At 39.4% G+C, this 19,555-nt stretch overlaps 1 protein-coding gene across 1 annotated transcript in view; it reads right to left on the reverse strand.

Moving 5' to 3' along the window:
• Positions 1–3,040: 3,040 nt before the first annotated feature.
• TC2N (tandem C2 domains, nuclear) overlaps positions 3,041–19,555 on the reverse strand; it is a 28,109-nt gene continuing 11,594 nt past the window's right edge. The window contains exons 2-12 of the mRNA XM_062494892.1: positions 17,977–18,103; positions 17,077–17,307; positions 13,592–13,756; positions 11,708–11,799; positions 11,019–11,094; positions 9,761–9,861; positions 9,307–9,423; positions 8,271–8,462; positions 6,235–6,349; positions 5,561–5,760; positions 3,041–3,265 (exon numbers count right to left, since the gene is read on the reverse strand). Of these exons, the coding sequence (XP_062350876.1) occupies positions 3,155–3,265; positions 5,561–5,760; positions 6,235–6,349; positions 8,271–8,462; positions 9,307–9,423; positions 9,761–9,861; positions 11,019–11,094; positions 11,708–11,799; positions 13,592–13,756; positions 17,077–17,307; positions 17,977–18,043 (1,467 nt within the window). The 5' untranslated portion in view covers positions 18,044–18,103 and the 3' untranslated portion in view covers positions 3,041–3,154. The remainder of the gene's footprint in view (positions 3,266–5,560; positions 5,761–6,234; positions 6,350–8,270; positions 8,463–9,306; positions 9,424–9,760; positions 9,862–11,018; positions 11,095–11,707; positions 11,800–13,591; positions 13,757–17,076; positions 17,308–17,976; positions 18,104–19,555) is intronic.

Genomic DNA, 19,555 nt, shown 5'->3' on the forward strand with positions numbered 1-19,555 from the left:
CCTTTTGTCTACAAATAAAGTGAACTGACAAAATAGCTTTTAACAGTATTTTCAGTGACAGTAAACTTAAACATACCAATCAAAATAGTGGCTGAGGATGCTTTACAGGGACAACATACAGCTGTGACCATTAGAAGAGTGTCCCAGGACACCGCTTTTTCCTTCTTCTTGCATGTCAACTGTTAACTCACAGAATTCTTACATGAATGCACACTATTGCAGAACACATCAAAGCCTGGGAATGAGCACAGGATGAAGCAGTGCCTCAGAGCAGTTCTTCAGAGTGCTGCAGTACCTGCGTGCATCTTGCACAGAGAAACCTTATGGATCTCCTCCATGTGTCAGCAGTTAACTCTCCTGCAGACAGCACTACATGAAACAGTGTTTGTTTTCTCAGAGAAAAAAGTAGGAATTGAACCTCACATTGAGATGCTGCTAAACATTAGTATAAATAATTGGGGAAAAAAAAGGGAATACTTGCTGTTCACAGTTTTTATTATAAACATATAGATTAAATATTAACATAGGGGGAAAAAAAGAGAGAGAGAGAGAGAGAGAGAGACTAGTTAGGTCTTTAGAAGGGTAAGTGTCCTAAAACAGCCCCAGAAATAATTTTATACAGCATCCACTGAGTTGGCAAATTCTGTAGAACCACTGCTGTGGTAATTGAAGTCTACAAAACACTGGGATATTCCCTGTCCTCTCTTTTAAACAGTACAGCATTCTGCATCAGGAAACAGTTAGTTTGCACTTTTGTTTATTGCCACAATGAGTAAAATACTCAGCCACAATGAATAAAAAAAATAAAAATCCATGTACTCAAATAAAGATACTCCAAAAATACCAGTTCAGCCCACTTCCTTTTTCCATTTTACCCGGCAGGCCAGGCTCCTCCCAACTGTTTTAACTGGCTGAAAATTATCAGTGTCAGTCAAGATCCTCTGGGGCTAATGGAAGCTTTGCAAAGAGTTAGAGCTAGAACTAACATTTGTTCTCCAAGTAACATGCAAAACCTTTTTTCAGTTCTTTTAGAATGACTGGTCAAAAAGCAGAACCTCTACAAGTCTGTGAAAAGCCTTCTGTTTTCAAAATATTAAATTCCAACAACAATCTGGATGGTTGAAGTTTCAAAATTTCAATTATCAACCAGTGGAAAAAAAAAAAATCTAAGTGATTCCATTTTTTCCTGCCACTCAAAGAAAAAAAACTTGAAATAAAGATGCTCTGAGCTGTATGCTTGAATAGGATGTGCTTTCCTGTTCCAGCATTTTTTCTGCTCCTTATGTTCCTTTGCCTTCCAGCAGTGAGTGCTCTCACTGCCACTCTAGTTCCTGCAGATGGTGGAATCAGATCCAATTTATGAAGAAAAGTAGATTTATTCAGCATGTATACAAACATACATATTTGTACAGCCCAGACAGCCAACAGTAAATATGTAAGCAGTGGAGTTAATGAGATATGTATGTATTTTTTAATCAGGTAGTTGAAGTAGTGCAAAGAGGTCTGTGCTTTTAGATTAATACATTATCAATTATATACTTGGTATTTTCCCCCCCTTAAAATTAACTTTGAAAAAACACCTGAAAATATGGGAACTAACAGAAAATATAATCTTAAGATTTTGCTGGAAAAATACAGTTTGCAATTAAAAATATGGTAATTTCTTCTTACTAGAAACAAGTAATAAAAACATACTCCCACACATTATTTTTTAGCATCCTAGACATGTAACAAATACTTCTGTAGTAGCAGCCCATCCTTTAAACAAAGTCTGAATCCCTTACAATGCTCCATTTTCATTAACATCAAAAAGCACATAAGTCAGTAAATCTTTGCTTACTCCTTTGTACATGTTAGCCTGGGTTTTGGCAATGTAAGCAAATGCTAGAGCATGTTGACTAGATAGAAAGTGGTTTACATATAATTATTCTATATAAGAAAGCAATCTGAAAATACTGGCTCTGATCCTAGGCAGGGTCATTGCCTCTTTGTACTATTCCATTGATTCCAGACAGAATTAGCCAAACAGAACAAGTCTGGAGGGCCCCTCTTGTAAAAATCACTAAGTCAGAGGAATTTTTATCTTTTCATATCTCTGTTTTGAGAAAAGGATGGGGGCAAGCTCAAGCTACAGCCTTCTGAACAACGCTTCATCCAAAATGGAGATTAGAAAAGCCCGTGGGTACTGCCTTATTGTATATTTCCTTTTATGCTTTCTCCTGCTGCCACAGCTTCCCTGTGGAAACTGGGGGGTGCGGACAGGGAGCTGGCTTCACTTGCAGGTGCAGAGAGCTTCAAACCCTGGGAGATACCTAGCTAGGAGGAAGGACATCCTTTGACAGAGTGGCGAGAGAATAGAAGGAAGAGTTTTCTCATGGGAACTAACATGTTAACCAGTTTGTTACAAACAAGGTGTTCTTGGTTTCGATAGATGGTTGGCTAATGGCCAGCTACATATATGGTTCTGTTCCTTATCCTCGTTATTGATTGCAGCCTGTACCCTCCAGCCCATCTATATACCTCTGTGCTTTCTGCGTTTTGAGGTCTTTGGAGGTTTCCCCTTTTACCATGTGGTTTCTATGTTTGTTATTTTAACATTAAAAGTTCTTTGTTTCAAGGCAACTCCATTGTTCACATCTCTCTATATTTATGCTGCGGACTTCCCAGCTGCCCCAGTTCTGTGCTCAGGCACATGTTATTCTGATCAAATGGTGTCAACAACCCCAGAGGCTCACAGTTACCCAGAATTAAGCCACCGACATGACCCATAATCTGGAGTTTGGAGTCTGCCAAAGAACACTGCAGATGGGCACAATGTCAGCGGCTAGTGAAACAGAGTTGATTCAAGCTGCTTCTCTCCCAGACTGAATTTCTGTGCTTTTATGAAGTCCAAAAGGGGGCAAACATCTTTTTTGCAAGGTGGATTTTGTGAAATCAAATGAGCACTTCTTCCAGTTCCTAAGTCCTCTTTTTAATAGTATTTAGCCAGTATTTCTCTTGATGAAACTGAAATTTCCCTGTTTCCATAGAGGCATGATGCAATGGAGAACTTCTGTAGAACTTGCATAGACAATATCTTTCTTCAAAGTCATACTATTTTAGACAGCATAATAATTTCTGTAGAAAAATTATTTCTGAATTTCATCTCCAGTCTTCAAGATGGACCAATGCTGTACCATTTAACAACAACTTTTTCAGGGTTTGCAATGGTTTCTTTCCACTGCTCTACTGCTTCACTGTGGCTGCTGTCAGAACTTAACCAGATCTGCATAAAGGGAAAAAAAAAAATGAGTTTACCTGATATAACAAAATTCAGCATTTATTAGTTCCAAATAAATACCATGAAACTGTAGAACAAGAGACAACATATAGTCTGTGACCAAAGCATAACAGCAACAAATACAGTTCTGCTAGTCCTAACATTTTGGCTTTCAGCTGGGAACACAAGGAGTCTATGTTTAAATTTAGCCTCTAAAATAGTTTATAGAGAACTATTACTAATAGAGAACCCACTACATAATAATGTTTCTGTACTCAATATGATGTTTTGAGTGAAGCATTCCTTGCTGTATTCAAATGCACATGCTGGGGTCAGGGGCTCCCCAGGCCAGCGGTGGCTCTGTGTGTTAGGACTCAGTTGGCTCCAAGCCACGCAGCATCCGGCACGAGCTGTCCAGCATTTTCATGAGCATTTAAAATTGCACACTCCCAAAGCCAGGGCCAAACCTGCATTCCACAGAGGTTACTAACATGCCCATACCACACATAGTCACGTAGTAAGAGTCCATTTCTTCTCAGTATTCAGTTAGTGGATAGTGGCCATTAAATGAGGAAATGAAGTACAAGTAGGAAATTTTCCCCCTTAACATTATCACCAGTCTCCATTGCCAAAAGAATTCTGCTTATATAAGTAGGTAACATTATTTACAGGACTCTATTTCCTCAAGTCTTCCAAGAATGAGTCCTTTTAAGACTTCTCAGAAACCTTGACCATGAAGTACATTTAGCCTATACTGCTGGGGTATGAGTCCTCAAGAAGTGAGAATAATGTCTTCCAGAATACCACAGACAGCTGATGTTTCATCCACAGAGAGTCAATGTACATCTTACTCATGATTAAAGACATGCCTGTAAAAGCAGCCTAATCTAAGTATTGTCTGCTTAGAACAGCATCCAATTAAACACCATTCTCTGAAGAATAAAGTTAATAGATGCAGCTATATATTCATTTTTTTCCAGCTATCCAGCCAATTTCTCAAAGTACATTTTTCCCTGAGCCATATTTTATGTCTTCATGTGTTATGTAGCAATGTCTACCTTCATGAGCTGAAACCATATCTCTTCCAAATAACCTCTGAGGAGCACAAGCTTTCCTCCCATAAAAATAAGATCCACAATTAATTGTAACTCATCAGATTGAGATTACTTCACATATTGCTAGACAACTGCAAAATCATGCTTAGTTATTTTCCCCCCAAGGCAGTACAGCCAAGAACAATTTTTTCCTTTTCCTATTTCAAAGCTAAATCCACCAACAGGAAGATGGGACATGGGCAACATGAGGTTACAAAACATGGAGGAACTTCACATAACTCTTGCTGCACATCATTTCCATGTCTTATAGTACATGAGCATCTCCTGTAGCTGCGTGTCTTCAGCAGGCACAAAACAAATCACCACAATAGGACAGTATAATTTTTTTGTACCGGAGGACAGCACTGTCCTCCATCTGACTTGGGACATTACAGCTGGGGGTCTCAAAATCAAGTCTACATTATTAATTTATGCATTTACTAAAATTCTGTTACTGCACCTAACTGGGTCAGGAAAGACATTAAAAACATCCATGGCTCACGATACCAAGAAGAAGAGACAGAAAGGACAGGATGATGGTGAAGTAGAACAAGAAGGGGAAGAGGATGGAGAGAATAATGAAACCAGACCACTAAGTATTATGGTGGTTAAATAAATATGATCACACAAATGCTTTCAAAGAGATGCTACTGAAGTTGTGTCTGTTAACTAAAAAGCAAGCTAAAAATATTTTGTGTCTGGACATTTATATTAATACTTGATCATACAAAGACTATTGTACTGATTTCAGCATTGTTTTACCCAGGAAAGGAGTCTCGTTGCAGTTGTTGATACTTCCTTTTACACACCTCTGTTGTGAGTGTATTGTTAAGGTAAGCCAACACCCCCTTGCTGTACAGGACATGGTAGGTTATGGAGCTCCTGTGGGTGCTATGTTTTTCTTTAGAAAGCTAAAGGCTACCAGGAGATCCTATATTTCTTGGAAGGAATCTGTCACATAAATACTCCACACAAAACTGACTTTAAGATTTCTTTTTGAAAGAAAAGTCAAGTATCAACTCCCATTCTCATGCTGGTCCATGTTTATGACTCCAGTACCATTTTTGCTTGGATTACATACAGAAGAGTTTAGTAGAACACTATTTTTCATATGTCACCTCATTTAAAGTATTTTAAAATTCATACCAAGAAACCTGTGGAACTGGATTTTAAGTAAAGGATGTCAGGCTATTTAGTAGAAACCAACCTGTCCTAGGAAGTGTTTTCTTCTCACTGAGCTTTTGCTGTAGAGCTTGATGAGGAAGCTAATTCCTTGTTCTGCTTGGCTAACTGGAAAAACCATCATTTCTCCCCACTTCACTTGGCCATTAGTGGACTTCAGAAGATGAGTCTTCTTTTTATAGATGATCCCTTCTGTACTGAACATTCCAACTTTCACAAAGAAATCTAACAAAAAAGGGAAGGGAAAAGGCATAGCACACAAAGGGTTACTCACAACACACCCAAAAAGCAACCAACAAGATCCATATGTATGCTTCAAATTGCTTCAATTTCTCAGAAGTCTGGCCAAAAGAACTCTACAATAGCTTTCCTGACTAGTCACACAAACAGAGTATGTTCAGTAATATTGGACTGATTAACACAGTATCCAAACAGCAAGTGCAGGCTAATGCTCTTGTATGTCAGGATTAATACTGGGATAAAAATCTTCCAAAATACATAAACACATATCTTCAAACCAAACAAAATGTAATCAAATAAGACATCTGGGGAAACAAGCCTTGGCAATGGAAATCTACCACACAATACGTTAGTCTGAGGCTTGCAAAGAATGTTATGGATTGCCAACCCATTTGAGCAGCAGTTTACCTGTTACAAATGCTTTCAGACAGGAGGCATGAAACAGCTAATGTAACTTACGTGAAGACAGTGGTGTAGATGAAACAGGAAGGTTTTGTGCTTCAAGAATCTGTAACTGTATCCTCCTGTTTATTGCTTGAAAACAAGTTCCTATTTGAAGTTCTGCACGGCACACCTACAAGCAGAAGAATGTTGTCATAACCTCTGGATTAAATTACTTATAAACTCAGGAAACACAGGAATTTTGTCATATGTTGGGCTCCCACATTTCTATCTGGGATTTCCTGGGCAGAAATATAAGCATGTGCTGTATACAGAGCCTGCAGAGGCACAGTAAGTGTGCAACTTGCACTTGTCGTAGCTGAAGTATACGTGCTCCACTGATGAGATGCTTATGTGTGCTGCACATATGGCCCTCGTAGGCTGCAGCCAGGGACACTGGCCAAATCACCTGGTCCTCAGTTCTTACCTGGTACACATTTTGCAGTGGTAAGAGCAGACACATACAGGGGAAACCAAACGAGCCATTGCAACTTCACTAAGTCTGGGTGTGGAAATGAGAGGGCAGGTAAGCTCCACTCACACAAAAAGCTTCGGAGTTCCTCTTCTACACTTCTGAATTTTGCAGTATGGAGATAAAAGCAACGTTTTCCATGGATACAAGGCCCTGTCACTTAATGTCATGAGTGTTTAGGGTGACTGCATGCTGCGTAGTTTCCTGTGTTATGAAAGTACTCGTGTTTTTACGTGCCTACACACATACACCACTGCCACACACACAGTGTATATATCAAGATCTCCAGTCTGATTCTTGGGGGGATTTTTAGAATTTTTGGCAGTGGCAAAGTTGTACTGAATCATCCTTTTTGCTCTCCTGTCACACTCTAATGTCCTCAGAACACTGCAAGAGCAGCAGGAAAAGGCCAATGGAGACCCACCTTCCCTGACAGACTTCATTTAAATGGACTCTGCTAGTCTTTGTTTCCTCTGAGTTTTAATGCACTTCAGTGAACCAAAATGCACAAAGCAAAAGAGCAACAGGTTAGATAAAGAAAATTCAGGCGCCAGTTCATCAAAGAGACCTGAATTCTCTTTGTAGTTCAGCCACAAAATTTCTGTGTAAGCCTGAGAGGAAGCCACTAAGTCAACTCTGCGCTTTGGCTTTCTATTGGTAGAGAGGGTAGGGTTTGCTGCCTCACAGGGTACCACGGGGATGAATCCCCAGAGTGTCTGGAGGGCTCTTCAATGTAATGGTAATGAAAGCCAACAGAGACTGAGAAACTATGAGACGATTCAGAAATTTATGTTGAGATGAAATGCTTTCTAAATCAGCTTCCTCTGTCACTTAGCTTACTGCTTTTGAAGCAATATGGCTATTCACATTAGAATGAAAAAATGTCAACTGTAACTTATGTTAGAAAACAAGGGTATCATTCATCTTACTCAGACACACTTAAATAAAATTTACTTCTGAATTACTAATTCAAGTTTAATTTGTTGAAAATACAAATGTCTAGACACAATCTATAAAAGAAACAAACAAAGTGAGGGTAAGGGGAAAGGAAATCCCACTGGGAAAACCACCTGCTTCTTATTACACTAATGGAAATAAACTGTCTGAATTATTACTTCACAGCATACAATCTGAACTTTAAATATATGGCTGTCTCTACTGTTTCAGACCACTGAAGATCTCAGCACTTTCCTTCCATAACAAAAGCAGATTCCATTTGCTCTGAGGTCCTGCTGTGAGTCCTAAGGATCTTCTGATGCTTTTTGGTCAGAAAAGACAATTACCCGGTGTTCTTTGCTGAACATTTCCCCAGAATGTCCCTCCTTCAAGCTGTGAGCCATGGTGTGGAAGAGCTTTTCCTAGAAACCTCTGCAGTTTATGACCACAACAGCTATGTGCAGAGTTCAAAAGTCTGCATTTTTTCCCCATCAAAATGCCTTTCTCCAAGGAAGTAGAGTAAAGGGGAAAAAAAAAAGAAAAAAAAGGAACCCCTCTAGTTTTTACTACTGAATTATTTTACTTTCATTTCCAGCAACCCTTTCTAGCTGAGATAAGAACATACTTTCACAGTATTGGCACTTACAGGTGCTTTGGAAGGAGGAGATATATCCAGCCAATGATTTGACTCCTGTGAGCTCAGCTCCCGCAGTGCCAAAGAACATTCTCCAATAGTTTTTTTCCTGGGAGTCTGTGTCTGGATTTTAAATACCAATTTGACAGCCTGCAGGCTTTGCAGTTTAATAGCAAAAACAAAAGTTTCCATAAATTCAATGTCCTAGAAAGAAAAACAGATGGGTAACATCATCATTTTAAGAGAATCCCACTGAGCCCAAATCCTAGAAACCAAGGCATCCTGGTTGTACAGCCACTGCTCCTGACTACCACTTTAAACTGCCATGGAAAAGTGTGCTTTTATACTGCAAAATCCACACACTCACCCCCACGTTGTCAGACCCTGGCAGGGCTGAAATTCTGGATTATTTTTCACTACCATAACAAGCCATGGCCACCTCTTCTGGAGCTTTACAACAGCACACACACATTGTCATAGCAGATTGTCTAGCTTTTTGCTACAGTCTCTCCAGCTAATCTTATTTTCTTTCACCTTTGGCTCACATTATGGGAGATTTACCTCGCTTTACCTTCCACCTCCTTAATATTCCTTTACTGACACTATCAGGAATCTTGTCCCAGGTGACCAATTTTGACTATTTTCTGTAGAGACAAATTGTTTCCTGCCAGATGAGAGGCAGTACCTCAGCTGCCTTCCCTGGGATGAGTGTGCACCTACAGGTATGCCCAGTCCTCCTCTTGTCCCCCACCACGGAGGTGCCATGGCCAGCAGCTCATGGTTCAGTCTGCTATGAGCATATCTGTCCTGCCAGCTTGTGAGAGACAGAAGGCAAGAGCACAGTGCAAGACAGGATATACAGGGAAGAAGTGGAATAAGGCTTTTAATAGGATTTTGAGAAGTTGGGGGAAGTAAAACACCTGGGCAGTTACCACAGCAAATATGGCACAGGAGTGGATGTTTGGTCTATTTAAAAAATTCATTTACATGTCACATTCATTTTTTGTGGAGAAAAATATTTCTCAATATTTTTCATGCCTCTACTTACATTGCAGCCCTCCTTGGCAGAAGATTTGAAATGCACTGGCTTGGGCAGTGTGAGAATTCCCTTAACACAGATACGAGGATTTTCCCCACAGCTGGAAGGCCAGCTCAGGTCTTTGCACTGCAATAGTGAAAACAGACAGTTTAGACAATGCAAGACTTACAATTTGATGCAGTTACAAGGTTTCTGTCTACTCAGAGTTCCATTGCCTGAAAATTATTCACAGTTCCTGGAAGTATATAAAACAACCAGCATAACAGCATCACATTTGCTGACAAAAATGCCTCAGGAAGCTACCTGTGATTTAACAAATAATTTAATTTTTTTCCTAAAAGTATTCACTGAAGTAACAGAGAGACAAATTTTATGACAACTGCCACTAAGTACAGCAGAATAGTCATTGGTTATTAAATAGTCATTATTTAAATAAACAACCAACTTATTTGTATTTGCTTACATGTAGAACTGTGATCCAAATCTGTTCTACAGAAGAAACATAACACAACTTCACATTCAGTCTTCCAAAGTCTCGCTCATCACCTGATAATGTAATAGTATCTATGGAAGAAAGGCAATTCATATTTTTAGAAGTAATGCAGTATCTTAGAAGTTCACCCCAGAAATAAGGGTACTCATTAGTAGGTGGACTGCTTATCTTTGTAAACTTCAGTCAAAATAAGTTTGAAATATTTTAACAGCTACATTTCAAGGACAAAGTATCCACCAAGTCCAGTAACCTGACCTTCTGCATGGCTAAAAGCCTTCACATTTCATGGAACAGAATTATGTAATCATAGAATATCCTGAGTTGGAAGGGACCTGCAAGGACCACAGAAGTCCAACTTCTGGCCCTGCACAGGAGGCCACACCAAGAATCACACCATGTGCCTGGGTTATCTTTACTGCATTTAATAACTTGTGCTACACTCAAGCACCTTTTAGAAAGAAAAAACCATGTTCCTGAGACGCCCAGAACACATTTATATCCTATCACTTCCCTTAATCTCTTTCACTGTTAAGTTTATGAATTTCACTTTCATCTTTCTCAAATTTCAATTCCAATCTAGTAAACATTTTAATATTATGCTTCTCCAAGCCAGAAGAGCCATTTAATATCCAGCATTTCTCTGTCATGACTGGAATAAGGTCATTATCTCGGTCTTCTTTTGGAAGGAGACTGGGTCAAACTTTGACTCACAGCAGGGTGACTTGATTAATTTTTCAGGGTTTATTTTGCTATATCTCCATTTCTTCAGCATTCTTTCATAAATAGGGATACCAGGTTTACATGCAATATTCTTGTTTAATTACCAGTGCAATATGGGCATTGGATTTCAGGCACTTCACACAGAAAAATACTGATACATGAAAAAAGGACTACACCTGGGACCTAGTGCTGCATTCTACCCTAACATGGTGACTGTTAGCTCACTTTTAAATTTCTTAGTTCACTTGGGTAGTAAATTCAAGCATGAATTTCTCAAAAGCATGAGAGCTTCTCAAAGTCTCATTTGCTCAATCTCCAGACAACAGGACAGTGCAAGTCCAAAACCCTTAATTTCAAATTGCCAAGTCATCTCCAACTGACCTGCTAGTCAGGCTCATCTCAAAAAAACCCCAAACCAAGCAAAAAATCAACAGCAGAGTAGAAACAGCTTGATATTTCATGTGCAGAGGGAAGTATTTCATTACAAGTTAAACAGAAAAAACATTACCCAGACTCCTGTTACTGCCTTGTGAATCCTTCCTGGAAGAGGTACTGCTAGGTACACTGGAAACTGAATCATATCTCTAGGGACAGAAAAAAAGGAAGCAGAGCAGCAGAGATTATACCATCAGACAAGATATAACGAACACAAAACACTCAATTTCAAGTAATTGCCTCATTCCTTACTAGTTTCTTGATCCAGCAGCATGCAATTACTGTTTTGATACACTGAGCTAATAGAGGACCCATTTGACCAGCAAAGATTATTTGGTTTTGCCCATGAATATATATATACACATACACAACTTCATTACATATGAAATATATAATTGACATGATTATTATAGAAGAAATAAATAAACTCAGTGGTTTTTGTCAATGGAAACTTCCAGTGTTCCACTTCTCAGCTGATGGGAGAAACCACAAGACGATGAACCATGACAGGTTGTCTGTCCTGTTGAACAGCCTACTTGGGTTTCTCAACAGCCCTGCTGGGCCAGAACAGCCAATGTCAGAGGAGACACCAGGAAAAAGCCTCTTGAAATTGGTCAAGATGTTGAAATTCTCCCTCTGGCCCTCCCAGCGTGCACTGCAATGCCCTGCAATGATGTTTACTTTGGAGGCATCATGCAGCAGGAACAGATGCAGTGCGTAAGGTGAGTTTTCAGTATAACCTTGGTTACAAGGGGAGCTCACCTTCATGAATCGGTGGGGTGGGCTCCTGAGATCGAACATCGAGCGACTTACATCAGGGGGTCCAGGCAAAGCACTGGGTCTTAAATCACTAACTAGTAAGACAATGAGAACAATAAAAATCACGTTAGCATCATTGCTAGGGAAAAAACCCAAATAAGAATAACTTCCACAAACTGCTGGATATTATCTGCTCAGTCCTATAGATTACAAATGACCAAAATTGTTGCGACAGTATGATCAGCTGTTTCTAGTAACATTTTTCAGGAACACGGGGATGGGGCAAGGGTGAAGAGATGGTGTCTTTTTCAAAAAAACTAAATTTGTAATTTAAAAAAATTAAATTTTTATACAGAAAAGGTGACTGTAAAATACAGAAAAGCAGAAATATTTTAATCATAAAAATGTGTTGTTTACCAATAATAAGTAGAATTTCAGAAAAAACATGAATGAATTTACTTTTCAGTTTGTTTGTGTGGAGTATTTTTTTTAAAGATGAAGAGAAGGGGCTTCACACTAAAATTAAAGAATTTAATGTTGTGCCTTCTAAATGAACACATTCTGTAGTTCTAAACCCACACACATGAGAAATATTATAACTCACTGTGACAAACTTGGCTTAGAGTTTTGCTTTAATAGTCTATAGATGCACATGAAGTTCTAAGTTCTGAAACAGCTGTCAAAAAACTCTGGAGGAAAAAGGCATTTTAGAACTGTACTCTAGGCACACTAGAATTACTTTTCTTGTCTTTAAACTTACTAAGACAAAACGAGTCATGTGTTCACTTCTCTTGAATAAAAATGGAAAAAGAGACGATGAACTGAAGGGAAGATGCTCAAGACAGTTTAATAAAATCCATTTGGCTCCCACCACAGGTGCTTACAAAGCCTGGTAAAACCATATGTGTTAAAGGCTGTTAAAATTGTACGTGTGGTTTGTTCTCTTAAAAAAATACATGGAATAGTCTTTTCATGTAGTCTCTATGGTGATTCGGTATTATTTTAAAACAGGACACAGACATTTTCCCCCAGCTGAAAATAAGAATGCTAGACCATTCTAAATAAAACATCTTTAAAAATGTGAGTTATTGCCAGCTGCCAATTTCATGGAGAGCATCTGCCTTTCCTGGAGTGTTTGAGTTTTCTGAATGCATTTGCCTCAGCAATCACAAGTAACAACTAATAATTTACTTCAGTGTGAACAGCATCCATTATAGGAAACTAACACAAATGAATAGTACAGAAGAAAATTTTTACCTAGGTAGCCAAACATTTTCTATCTAAACTTTTATACTGAAAACATTCCATCACATTTTAATCTAATCTCACAGCCCTCCGTCATTCACACACTGAAAAGTAGGGACATTGCTGTAACTTCAAAAGCAAACTACAAAAAAGTCAGGATATAGCATCATGCCCCATTTTGCACCCATTCTTATCATCTGCTCCTGAACGTGTTTTTGGTGCTTGTTCCTCTCCCCACATATGTACTCCTCAGGCACTCCTCCTATTCAATACTCAACATACTGCCTGGCTTCCTTTTTCCATCTCCCTCACTTCTCCTACTGGTAGTTGAAATCTCCAGTACTGCATCCTGGTCTGGATCAGAGGCAGCTATGGTATCTCACTTTGCCAATTTCTCTACCTTTGTGTGATGCACGCAAGCATCGTTAAGCCCCTAAAAGACAAAAAGTAACATTGAAGCTGAAAATTGGATCTGCAGAGCCAGCTCTGCTTATTCACGAGCCAAGGAGTGTCCATAGCACAACAACCAGCTTGGGAACTGCTATAACCAAACAGTCTGTAGACTAATGGCTTTTATTCCTCTTACATATAAACCCTGAAAAAGGGAGGAAGACAGAGAAGCAAGAGTGTGGTCCTTCTCACCTGATCCATATAATTTCCTGCTATCTGATTTTGCTTGGAAGCGCCTGATGAGATCTGGCGAAACGCGATGCTCCAGATAGAAGGGGTTGTACACATCATAGCAGGGCCACTGGTACACACTGTGCAGTTCTGCCTTCCGGCCACCAAACGAGGCTCTGGCTGACTCTGTGGAGCACAAGTAAACATCAAATGCAAGAGTTCCAGACATAACACATGCTGCCTGGCTACATAAGGCAGGCAGAATGCCTTCAGGGCAAAGGACAAAGTATTTCAATATTATCTACTTTGGGTAAAGGGGGGGGTGGGGGGGGGTAAAGAAAAAGAAAACACACATTCACATTCTGTCAGGTTTCCACAGTGTGTGAGCAAACACTGGAAGTAAATTGGCTGTAAAAAACTATGCATACCCTCTCTTGGGGTTTTGTAGTAAATGCCTAATTAGTTAAATACAGAACGCTGTTAAAGACAGACAGCAAGACAGAAGTTAACAGGAAAAGTAGCACTCTGTGTACAGAAAACCTCAAAATTATTTCATTACCTACCTCCAGCATATTCTTGCTGAACTAATGAACCCTCAGACTTCCAGGAAGATCTTGTACTGAAAGATAATGCAGCTTGTGACTGCAGTCTCCTTATCTACTCTCCATGGCAAGTCTTTCCATAGTAAAATCACTGATCCAAAATTACTTGAATTGTTGACTGAGGCATAAGTAGACATATCAGAGACTTCTTGAATCCCAGCCCTTTACTCAGCCCATGATAATTTCAGAAAAAACATGTATGCCTTGGTCAGCAAAACAGTGAAGAACACTGCTGTAGTGTTCTTTACTGGCTGGACTGAAAAGAAGCCATATGTAACAGCACATTAGAGAGTAGGGTGATCTAGGTTCTGCCAAACTCTGACATTTGCTTCCTTCACTTCACTTCCCTGGACTTCAACCTACCTCTTAAAAAGTTCTTTACCCCGCAATAAAGTGCCTTCAGTTCTGCAAGTGTCTTGCACCATAAGAGGCAAACTACCACTGCTCAAAAGTGCTCTCCTGAATGTGTCAGTAAAGTAAAAAACTAAAACACTGAGATGAAACATGGGAGGTGATACAGCAAGAACTTAACCACAATGGGCTTGAGCACAACGTAAACCAGGATGAACGCTAAAAGTGAGGCCACAAAGAATTGCTACACAGCAGATGATGGAAAATCCAGTGTTCCAGACCAGGAGCACACTTTTTCCTGCTAGCTTACTTCTGTGAGCACTGAAGAGAAAGGCTGCCAGAACTAAATTGCTTTCAGAAGGGTTGCCAAAAGCTAACACTGAGCATGTCTTGTTTCACTAAAGGAAAATGGCCAGACATGCACAGAAAATGGTGAGGAACTGAGAGCAGGACTTGGACTTCTACAGATATTTAACAGTGGTCTAAGAAAAAAGTACTCTGAATATATTTTTTGAGTATGCTGGTGCTTTGGATAATGCAAAAATATAATGACAGCACACTTCACTCTATTTAGTAAATCTCCCTAAAAAGTAAACACTGCATTTTTAAACACAACTGATGTGGCTTAAAGCTGTACTTAAAAAAATAATATTTATATATGGAAAGAAAAATGAAAGCTGCCTACTTGACATAAGAGTCGCTTTTCAAATATTTGTTCAAAAATTTAAAATATTTGCTCAAGAGACTCAATCATGAAGGGTCAGGTCATCCTGCCAAAAGATCTAACAGCTTATAGCCCAAAGGGACACTCTACACCAGGCCCCTCAGAAATTATCAGGAAGCAGAATTCTCAATGTAGACAAGTCCCTGACTGTTAAGATTGTGTAAGAACAGCATGAAAAAGGAAAACATTAATCTAAAGGCTGTTAGACACATCTTTCTTCTCTCTGGAGAACATCCATGCCTCAGAGTCCTTGATGAACTTCTCTGTACAGTGTCTTGAGGACAAGACTAAGCAAGGCAGAGCCTAAACCTAGACCCAGTAAGGAAAGGGGTTATCAGGAGCTTGTCCTGCTTTTCCATAGCATATCCAACTATGGGCTTAAAAGAACAAGCTACTGAAACAGCAGGCAAGTGGGGAGATGGGACTCAGAGATGGGGAGGCCTCACATGTTCTACCTCCTGCTCTTCAATTGCCTGTTAATGGCTGCTGACATGCCAAATAAAGCCCACTAGAAGATGTGGCACAGAATGACCAGTGTGTACTGAACAGCTCTGCTAGGCTGCTTAGCTTGGCTGTGGTGCCAGTGGTACATGCAGCAGTGGGTGGGGAAGAAGTTTGGTAATAGCCCTGCAGGAGCAGGAAAGAAGCAACAGCAAAGATCCAGAGAAGAAGAGGGAAGGGTGGGAATAAACCCCCACAAACACAAAAAAGTTAGGTAGTACTGCATTAGTTGTTATGCAACATATGGTTGACTTCTTTCATTTATTAGACTTTTCACCTTCAGAAAGGTGATAAAGTCAATGGGACTAAGAACACACTACCAGCTTATCACGTCCTTGAGGCAAAGCAATCCTAGTGAAAACAACTGTTCAGATATGTCTGTGCCAAAATTTTCCCTTTTTCTATGCATCTCCTGGCAGGACTAAGAGCCTAACAGCAGCATGTGCTCTGTAACTCATGTTAGTGGGACAGGATCCTACTCTTTTAAAATGCCACTGTGTCTAAATTGCACGTACCTCATTTTGGCAGTTTGAGTATAGGAATAACAGAGGGTGAAGTACAAGATTGTTGTGAAGCAGAAAAGAAATTGTATCACATGAAACCTCATAACAGAGGATGTGTCCGTCCCCCCCCGGCCACCCAAAAAACAGCAAAAAGAGCAGGAAATAGGAGGGACAAAAAAATTCTGCCAGATAGTGGCACATGCCATCTATTGGCAAAATTTGAAAAGGGAGATGTGTTAGTATGTTAAAACATACCAGAATATTCACCATGAAAGAAGAACACCCTCCTCTTTTCACTTGAGTGATATGGATACTGAGGATATGTTAGGTCTTTCCTTGTCTCGAATAAATTCAATAAATTCTTCCTAAAGATTCCATTTCCTTTAAGTGTCTTCCATTACTTTTGAGAATGAGCACTGGTGTGCAATCATCCCACTCAGTTTTATTCATACAATGACACAGAGATTCATAGTGGGATGATATGCTTCCCAAAACTTCTCTGGGTGTCCAGACACCCAGAAAAGAAACAAGATCCTCAGGTTCCCCAGGGCAGTGGTCACAGCACCAGCTTGAGAGAGTTTAAGAAGTGTTTGGACAATGCGCTTGGGCACATGGTGTGACTCATGGGGTGTCCTGTACAGGACCAGGAGATGGACTTTATGATCCTTGTGTGTCCCTTCCAACTCAGCGTAATCTATGATTATTTGAAATAAGACCAGGCTTCTAGCAAAGTTCTGCAAACATGCTTTCAGCAGGAATACTTGACAACGTTCAAGGCGCAACAGAAGCTAAACAACCATTTTGGCAATACTGTCTGTATTTTACCTTTAATCCCTCCAGCATGTGAGGTTCCAGGAAGGTTCTTTGGCTGTACATAAGCCAGTTTGAATGGAGGGACCACAAATGGTACCTCCTGACCATCCAGGGGCAGTTTGGAAAGCAAATAATCCTCAGAACAGCCAACTTGACGCTTTACTGACACAGAAGACAATGGAGGCTGCTCCACAATAGTTGGCTTGCTTGCAGCTACTGCTTCAGATTCCTGCACCATGGAAACTGCTAAAAATAAAGAGCAAGACAGACAGTACACATGTGCATTAATTTTTGAACAATGCTAAGAAGAGATCTCTTTTATTTAATAGTATCTCTGCTTGATACATTACAGCTGCTAGTATTCAGTTTTACAGCATTCAGGATTAGCACCAGGAAAAGATATTCATCCTCCTGACACTTGTACTGATCCAAACTCTTTGTTGCTCAAGCTTCTATATTTATAGCTACCTTCTCCTTAAGTGAATTTTCACAAGAGCTACACTTCTATCAGAGAAGAGTTCTTCAAACAAATAAGACACCAAGGAAAATCCTAACAGAGTTAAAAATATCCACAGAGTAAAAAGAAAAAAAAAAAAGAAAAAGGAAAACACATTCAGGTTCTGAGAGTCTGAAAGATAAGGGCCTTTACACAACCTTGGGTAAAAAAGCTGGCTTTTTTGGACAGTATTCTAGACTGCAAAGAGCAGACTTCAGACAAGTGTTATTTCTCAGTTCCAATTCATAATACTAACAAGCATGTGTTCAATCTCCAAGTAGAGGTATGGAAAGAATTTCAGATGTTGTAAGAGAAATCAAATTTATCAGGAGTAACACGATCATTTTATTAATGGGAAATCTCATCACTAACGAAACAGCAAAATTTTATTAAACCCCCATTATGTCAGAACTCACGATCGTTTTTTTCCTTGTCCATGCAGAAACACAATTTACAGCAGGTTTTTATACATTCTGTTGCCATTGTTTTCAGTGTTATAATTTAGAGGGGACCTCAGTCAGTGATCCAGTGCAGCTATCAAACCTGAAAAACACAATTAAACAAACTATAGTAGATGTGAGGGAAATCAGAATGCAATATAATCAGCTATTTAATATGCAGTTGCATTTTTGTGCACAGTCCCAGGATCAATCAGAAAGTTTCTTCAGTCATAAAAGGATCAGAGACAACAGATTTCTCTCACTGGGAAAAATCACTTTTATATAAAAGCACAAGCAAAGAGAAAATTATGACATATGGCATTCAAATACTTTCAGTGATCCACTCAGACAGGTCCCTGTCTTTTGGGAACACTAACATTCTCCTCATTTGTGTGTGCCACTGGGCTTTGGAGTTTATTCAGCTTTACAGCTGTTTTGACATGGTATTGTCAAGTAATTTGCAAGATGTGTTTTTAATTCTGTTTCCCTTGTTCATGTTTCTCCTATCCTCTTTCAATCCACTACTATTTTCACATACATCTATACATGTTTACATTTTTCACTCGACATACTCCATACTTTTAACTTGAAAACAGGCTTTATGAATGAGGCCAAAATTGCCTTCTTTAAGAAACTACTGCTTTCTCATAATTGTACACACATGAAACTGAAGACCTGGATTATTATATAATTGTTTGCTGTGCACACAGAAATAAAGCACACTGACTTTCAGCAAAATAAGAGGCATGTAATCTACAAAAGAATGAGAACAAGTCTCTAACAGCTGGTTAACATTATAAGAACTTTATGACAATGCTAACTGGCCTCATTTAAATGTTTTTATTCATATCCTTATGTTCTTTTTTCAGAGACACACAGACAGCTGCACTGCCTTCTGTCCAAAACTTTAGCTATCTAAGTCTAGTCCTTTTACATCCACCTGAAGTAACCAAGGTTCTTAGGAGAACCTACCCAAGACACAATTCTAACACAATGATTAGAAGACCCCAAACAGAACATGAAGGTTCTGTTGAAGGGACGGGGGAGGCAACAAGTAAGATAGAGGGGGAAAGCACAGAGAGCATGTGGTTTTACCAAAAAATGAAAAATGGACATGTTTGCTTTGTTATTTCTATTGCAATACATTTCTGAAAGCATCTGTGCACGAACACAGAAACCATTCCCACTGCAGCTTGAACAGTGCCATAATTTTCTTTGTATAGTCAAAGACAACTAGAGAATCCCACCAAGTCTATGGAAATAACTGTAATATTCCCCAAATTTTTCTTGCATTAAAAGTCCCTCAAATTCAGTAGAAGTCAAGTGGAGATACTAAGCTGCAGATACTTCCTCTAACTCAAATTCCATTACTTTGCACAGAATCCCTCTTTCAGTATTTCCCTTCATCTTAAAATTACCCATGAGTGTGAGTACAGCATGAGATCTGCATCAAAAATCTTCAGAGGCAATACCACCAGCTCCTGCTCTGCATCTCTACAGAAGCATGACAGTAGGTATGAGAATTTCTCATTAAATTCTCCATGGTTCTAATGAT

The sequence above is a fragment of the Cinclus cinclus genome, chromosome 6, assembly GCF_963662255.1.
Source record: "Cinclus cinclus chromosome 6, bCinCin1.1, whole genome shotgun sequence".
Lineage (NCBI taxonomy): Eukaryota > Metazoa > Chordata > Aves > Passeriformes > Cinclidae > Cinclus > Cinclus cinclus.